Here is an 8054-nt window from a genome sequence, read left to right as displayed (position 1 = left end):
TGTAGATTTGTCTTGTCTTCCATTCTAGTGGGTTGAGCTGTATACCCAGGGCTTCTAAAACACGTACTCAGTCCAACTCCCTTTACTCTCTTCAGGCCCTTAGTTAATTCTTTAACTAAGTCTTTAATTCTTTCAACACTAGCTAATTTCTACTCTGCATTATCTTTTCTGTTGAAGTTTTACAGTAGATGATGCTTTGTTAACTGAATCAAGTATCACACCTAACATCTCTTCAGGGGAAAAACATCTGTTCAAGCACTAACCTAGAATTTCCTCCAGAGTTTCTTTGAAGGCTACTCTTTTAAAAAATGCAAACAGGTGATCAATATTAACTGATTTTTATTGATTGTAGACAGGCCACAGAACTAGTTTTCTGTGAAAACATCTGGCAACACCTTGGACATAACGGGTGTCATTAGCTATTGCCAACATGTATGTGACAGGTTTCTCTCCCATTTCCTCACTTACACAAGCATTGCTCCAGGATTAGTTCTGAACTTCAAGACTATGCACAACTAATTTTGGAAGAATGTTAATCCATTTTTTCCAGAAGAGTCCACCTGGGCCACTCACAGCCATATCCTAAAATGCAGGCAAGAAGGCATCTTACAGAGGGAGAGACACCCCCAAAGTGGCAAAACAACTAGTTCAAGTTCACTCCGTGATGCTTCCCCCAGGCTTCAGAGTGTGACAGAGGCTGGGTGACACGCAGCCTCTGTGGGAAACTTTGCTTGGAGGGGATCTAGGGCTTAGCCTGTACAAGTACACTGGTGCATATATGTGTTTTGTAACGCCAATGGCTTCCCATCAAAACCCTCAGCATATGCTGTATGGCTTTGCAGCACCTGTAGCAAGTGGTGTAATTTCATAGAAGTTTGCTCGACTGAGTGTGGAGCCACTGCATGTTGGGTCCCCACTGCTGTCACTCTAGGTGTGTCAGGAAGCACGTATGCATGTAAAGGACGGCCAGTCTGGCAGTAAAAAAAGACAGACCTTTAAGTTTGTTTAGCCCAACAGTCCCTGAATTTGGTTATTTTTTTTCTTAGACATGCTCTCATAAATAATACATGAAACTAATCATGCTTCTTGGTAGAACACGTGTTAATTTGGAGGAAAGGCTATTCTAAATGTTTATCAAAAGTATACTCTTTAAACGTGTACAGGACTTCCCTGGTGGTCCAGTGGTTAAGAATCCACCTGCAATAATGCAGGAGACAGGGAAGATACCACATGCCTCAGGCAGCTACGCTGGTGAGCTGCGATTACTGAAGCTGGTGCCCTAGAGCCCGTGCTCCCAACAGGAGAAGCACGGCCTGAGAGCCTGCCAGAGAGCAGTCCCCTTTTGTTGCAACTACACTAAGTCTACACACAGCAGCAAAGACCCAGTGCAGCCAAAAACGCACGTTAAAAAAATTCACTTATAAAAATAAATGTGTACCTTTTAGTGAGATCAGACACTAAAAATAGTGTAAAATTTGCTAACAAAGAAAACGTTCAAGATGCAGCTTGTGAAAGTAAAAATTTTTATTCTGATTGATTTCTTAACGTATAGTTCAATATAAGGCCGGTTTTCAATGGCAGAGATTTGGTTCCACGGAAACTCCATGATGCTACAGAGAGCTACTACTTTTTCCAGGAAGTAGGTAAACAGCTGGAAACAGAAAGCACTTTCTAGCAGCATGGCAACTCATTAAACTGCAGAGCGACCAGGTCTGCAACTTTTATACTAAAAATGGCGCAAACATTAGCTGGTGACAGAAGTGAGAAGTGGGGAGCCAGATGTGAACATTGAAAGGAGCAATATGTGTCTTGTAAAGATGACAAAAACCCAAGGACAGCTATAAAGATTTGAAAGGATAATTATAGAAAAGGGAACCAAATATTTTACTCAAATGTTTTTTAGAGCCTTTCTGTAGAGATACAAATATATATATATATATATTTATCCAAAAATATGTTTTATACAGATAAATGGTTTCTCAAATAAGGATGGAACCAAAGCTACAGTTATAACATAAAGCACTGTCTTTTATAAGACTATTTATCCACCTGAATTTTCAATTTGAGGTTAGTGCATTAAATATTTTCCAAATATTGACATCCTTTTCATGTATATAAATCAAGTAGGCATTATTTTTTAAAAGGGTTTTCAGGTTAAACAGTATTTTTCTAAGATCCTGTGCATATCAAACTTATGACAAGCCCCATTAAGAATCATTATTTAATAAACATATCAAAAAGGGCTATGGTCAAATTTTCTTCTCTATAGGAAACATTTAATTTTCTGATTTCCAGTTTAGAAGTGTTGAAAATGCACAAGAAAGATATTACTTCACAAGTACTTTTATGTTAAGATATTTTGATTCAATATACATGGCAATATATCTCCACACATCGTAACCAAAAGTATGTTTTTTCCTTAAAAAAATGGGGATGTAACATTACCAATCACTATAAAATAAAGCACACAAGTATTTTGGTGAATTTACAAATCTTTTTTCCCAAGTGTAAAGGCTACAAAAATTCCTAAAAATTAGAGAACACTGAAAACATATTAAAATTTGACATCCAACTTTGTATTATTTCCATTTTGCCCTGAAAGATAACTTAAAAAATATGACCCTGCTGGAACAGGCCATCTTGCTTAATATAAAAAATTGGTGAGAGCAAGAAATTGTTATCACTGATATGTATAATTTTTGTAAATAGTTATCTCTTCAAATCATTAGAAAAATGCTTAAAGATAAAAAACAAAATAAAATAAAATATAATATGACGGTGGTCCCTACACTATTTTGAAGGCAGGTAGCTTAGTCTAAGCTAAAACATTTTTTTCACTCATAGGAATCATCCTCCCCTCAAATGCCCTTTTAAAAAATGCATGAAATAATACAATAGTAGCAAGAATCAAAGAGCAGAAAATGTATTTTCAGGAACAGAAAACAATCTCTAGTGCTGAAAGATATAGTAAAAAGCAGATTTCTTTGGGGACATTAATCAATTAGATTATAATTCATTATGAAGATTTCTCTTTTCTATTACGGGGAGAGTCTGCTCCATTTGAAGTTACTGTTCCATTGACACCATTTTCTGAAAAGAGAAAAATAATCAGGATTACTTTCTTTTATAAATAAGTGTAAATGACAATATCTTTTATACGTAAAGGTACCTTCAGAAAAGAAAATTTAAAACCCAATATATGCTCTTATGCCCTTAGGTGAAACTTACTAGTGCTTAATCCATTCGAGTATTTAACCAATCATAAAACCTGCTAACAAGTTAAACACAATGAACTGAAAGCAGGAAATTAAAAGGAATTATAATATGTCAATTATATCTAAAAAAAATAGTTCAAAAAAAAAGTCTGCAAAGCCAACACTTTCATAGAAAAACAGGAATATTTTTTACACTGGACAGCAGACAAGGGAGGTTCTTGGGGATATGTTTCTTTACAACATATTTAAAAAGTGGCATTTTGGATAACTCTTATGTTTAAGAGTGTTATAATGGCTTTCTTCAAGCTAGGGTGGAAATAACTGATGTCAGACCAATCCTCCCTCTTAAAATACCCATAAAAGGAGAACATAAAAATGGCTATTTGAAGGCACTGGGGAAAAAAAACAAGTCAGCTAAGTATATTTCTCCCCCAAGGGATCTGCCAGCTACTAAATAAGCACATAGCACACACATATACACAAATGTGCACACACAACAACCAAGGCTCAGAAATCCAGCAGAGAGTACCTCTGTGGACAAAAAGCTACAAGAGAATTGGGATGTCTCACAATGACAGGGAGATAAAAATAAGTATTCAGTGCCTGTCAGAGAAGAAAGTCCTTAGAAATAGTTGATGTCCTAGGAATGAGGGCAAATTGGAAACAGATCGGCTTCAGTGACATAGAATGATTCACTCATATTTAATCCAGAGTTTCTATTGATGCAGCCGTAGTATCTACATTCTTTTACACAAAACATTCAGTATTCAATTAAAAATTACCAGGTATGTCAGAAAACAAGACCAAATGACTGACAACTAAGAGAAAAAAAATATCAGAAATAGATCCTCAGATGAGCCAGATGTGGAGCTGTCAGACAGGGACATTAATAGAACAATGACTAATAAAAATAAATGCAGAGACAAGTAGTTTCATCCAAGGACTCAAAGATCATTTAATCCTAGGACTGGAAAATACCACAACTAAAAATATAAATTTAATAAAAATTTAATAGATTAGACACAACAGAAGAGATTAGTGAACTAGAAAAAAATGCTCATATTGAAACTCAGAAAACAAAGGATGGAAAAAACAGAAAAGCATGAAAAGATATAAAAGGACAGGGTAAAGGGGTTTAAACACATGTACTGGAATTCCCAAAGGACAGGAGAAATAGAATGGGGCAGAAGCAATATCTGAAGAAATAATGGTGAAGAATTTCCCCCAAACAGTGAAAGAAACCAAGTCAAGATTCAAGAAGCTAGGTACAATGCAGAGCAGGATATACACAAAGAAAATCAAACTTAGGCACATCATAGTTTAACCGTCAAAAAAGAGAACAATTTTGTCAGACTGGGTGAAAAAACTAAAATCAAATTACACACTGCTTACAAGAGACACAATTTATATTTAGGGACAAGAAAAGGTTTCAGGTAGAAAAGGTACACCATGATATAATATAACATTTTATTACAAGAAAGTTGGTGAGCTAGAGTGAATTCAGACTAACTAGAGATGAAGATGGCCATGTGACAATAACAGAGGACACGTTCCACAGGGATTTATAACAACCCTAAACTTTGATGCACCTGTAATATACCCTCACAATATGTAAAGCAAAAACGTACAAACTACAAGGAGAAGTGGGTCAATACCTTTTGTAATAACTGACTGAACAAGCAGAACTCCTTCCACCAAGTCAGTAAAGACACAGAAGACTGGACCACACAAATGGACCTGATGCCTGCCTATAGAACAACATACTCAACAAACACACAGTACACATCCTTGAGAAGTCCAAAGGGAACGTTCATCAAAACTGAACACTTGACGAGACATAATGAAGGTCCCAACAAATTGGACCTTCAAAGAATTGAAATCATTCAGAGTATGTTTTTTTAACCACAGAGGAATTAAGTTAGAAATCACTAGTAAAAACTAGAAAACGCCCAAATATTTGTAAACTACCCAACGTACTTAAAAATAATCCACGAGTCAAAGAAGAAATCACAATTGGAATCATAAAATATTTGAAACTGAATGATAATGAAAAAGATGTATCAAAACCTGTGAAATAAGGGTAAAGCATTGCTGAAAGGGAAGTCTGCCCTAAATTGCAAGTAATTCATGAGAAAGGGTAAAAATAAATGATTCCACAAATAACACAAATAACAAAACAGCAAATTAAACCCAAAGAAAGGGAAATAAGAACAGAAATCAATGACAGAACTGAGACAATGAGCAAAAGAAGACAAGTGTTGGTTCTTGGCTGATGGAAGTGAAAAAGAGAAAGGCATAGACTACTTACACAGGAAGTGGAAAATGGGAATCACTGCTGTTTCACAGGCATTAATAAGTAGATACTATGAATAATTTTACATCAATACATTTCACAAATTTAGATGAAATGGATAAATCCTTGAAAAATACAATTTACCAAAAGAGAAATGATAAGAAATAAAAAATTTGAATAATCCTATTATCTATTAAAGAACGTAAATCTGTACCTTCCTATAAAGAAAAGTCTAGTTTGGATAGCTTCACTGGTGAATCCTTCCAAACATTTAAATAAGAAATGCTGGCATTACATGAAGGACAAACCTGCCCAATATCTTTTATAAAGTCAGCAAAACTCGTATCAAAACCTGACAAAAGGGCTAATTTTAGCCTAATCTTTTACATGAACGCAGCTGCAAAAATCCTAACAAAATATTGAAAAAACCATCCAGCAAAAAAGATATTATCATCAACTTGGGTTTATGCCAGGAAATACATTACCAAAAATATATATCTATATTTTTTATGAATATAGATATAAAAATACTCAACAAAATACTAGCAAGTCAAATCAAGTGACATTCAAAGGATTATGTATGTACATTAACAGTCAGTGAGCTTTATCCCAGGATTGCTCTGTTTGTTTAACATTAAAAAAATAATCCATGATAATAATCTAGAAGAGGAAATGGCAACCGACTCCAACATTCTTGCCAAGATAATCCCATGGACAGAGGAACCTGGTGGGCTACAGTCCATGGAGTCACAGGAAGTCAGACACACTTGAAGTGACTGAGCACACATGCATGATAATAAAGGATACAAACCATTTGACGATCTCAACAGTTGAAGAAAAAGCAAGTGATAAAACCAAACATCCTTTTATGATAAAAAGTACAAACTAAGGAAAAACGGAACTTTCTCTATATGTTGAAGACCATTTAGGCAAAACTCACAGGTAACATTATATTTAAAGTTGAAAGACTGGATGTTTTCCTACTAAGATCAGGAATAAGGTGAGGATGTCTGTTTTCGCTTATTCAAAATTGTTCTGGAGGTTCTAGCCAGGGTAATTTGGCAAGAAAATGGAATAAAAGGCATCCAGACTGAAGAGGGAAAAGTAAAACTATCTCTTTGCAGGTGACATGAGCTTGTATATTGAAAATGCAAAGAAATCCACAAAAATGCAACTAAATAATGAAATAAAATTAAAAAAACCCCAATAAGTACAGCAATGTTGTAGGATACAAGATCAATATGCAAAAATTCCACTGCATTTCTGTACACTGCCAATGAAAAATCCAAAAATGGAATTAAGAAGATAATTCTATTCACAACAGCATCAAAAAGAATAAAATACTTAGGAATAAATTTAATGAAGAAGTGCAAAACTTATACACTGATACCTACAAAATTTAATTGAAAAAATTAAAGACCCCAAAAGACATAAAGACATCTATGTTCACACTCCCCAAGGCAATCTACAGACCCAAGATACTCCAAATGAAGCCCAGCTGACTTTTTTGCAGGAAAACAATAAACTGATCCTAAAATTTGTATGAAAATGCAAGGCACCCAGAATACCCAAAACATGAAAAAAACAAAACTGGCAGACTCACATTTCATGATTTCAAAACTTACTACAAAGCTACGGTAATCAAGACAAGGGCATAACAGGCATCCAGATGAAGAGAACAGAACAGAGCCAGAAATAAATTACTACTTTTATGATTAACTGATTTTTAACAAGAGTATCAAGACAATTAAATGAAAACTAGTTTTTTCACAAATGGTGCAGAGACAACTGGATATCAACATGTGAAATGATGAATGTATTAATACAATGTTATACTTCAGAAAACAGTTTAGCAGTTCTCCCAATCGTTAAATATACAGTTATGATATGACCCAGCAATTCCACTCCTAGGTATGTATCCCAAACAGCAAAAACTGGGTGTTCAAACAAAAATATGTCCATGAATATTAACAGCATCAGTCATAGTAGCCCCAACATGGAAACAATCCAAATATTCATCAATTTACGGATAAACATAACACTGTATCTTCATACACTCGTTTATTATTTGGCCATGGAAAGGAATGAAGTATTGACACATGCATGTATGATATATATAAATTTTAAACACGTGCTACAAAAGCTTGTACATGAGTGTGCATAGCAGTATCATACATAATAGTTTAAAAGTGCTCATCAACTCATAAGTAAAACTGGTATATCCATACAATGGAATATTATTCAGCCATAAAAAAGAATAAAGTACTGGGACATGCTACAACATGAATGAATCTTGAAAACATTTGCTAAATGAAAGAAGTCAGTCACAAAGGATCACATGTTCCATAATTCCAATTTTATAAAGTATACATAATAGGCAACTTTGTAGAGACAGAAAATAGAAAATCAGTGGTTGTCTAGAAAGAGATGGGAATACCACACCACCCGATCTGCCTCTTGAGAAATTTGTATGCAGGTCAGGAAGCAACAGTTAGAACTGGACATGGAACAACAGACTGGTTCCAAATAGGAAAAGGAGTTTGTCA

At 34.8% G+C, this 8054-nt stretch overlaps 1 protein-coding gene across 1 annotated transcript in view; it reads right to left on the bottom strand.

Annotated features, from left to right (window-relative positions):
• Positions 1 to 1506: 1506 nt before the first annotated feature.
• The window catches only part of TRAM1 (translocation associated membrane protein 1), a 33706-nt gene continuing 27158 nt past the window's right edge, over positions 1507 to 8054 (bottom strand). The window contains exon 11 of the mRNA XM_010846974.1: positions 1507 to 3090. Coding sequence (XP_010845276.1) covers positions 3017 to 3090 — 74 coding nt within the window. The 3' untranslated portion in view covers positions 1507 to 3016. The remainder of the gene's footprint in view (positions 3091 to 8054) is intronic.

This window comes from Bison bison, unplaced genomic scaffold (assembly GCF_000754665.1).
Source record: "Bison bison bison isolate TAMUID 2011002044 unplaced genomic scaffold, Bison_UMD1.0 scf7180017864241, whole genome shotgun sequence".
Lineage (NCBI taxonomy): Eukaryota > Metazoa > Chordata > Mammalia > Artiodactyla > Bovidae > Bison > Bison bison.
Note: the sequence above shows the minus strand (reverse complement) of the source record. Positions and strands in the feature narration are given on the sequence as shown.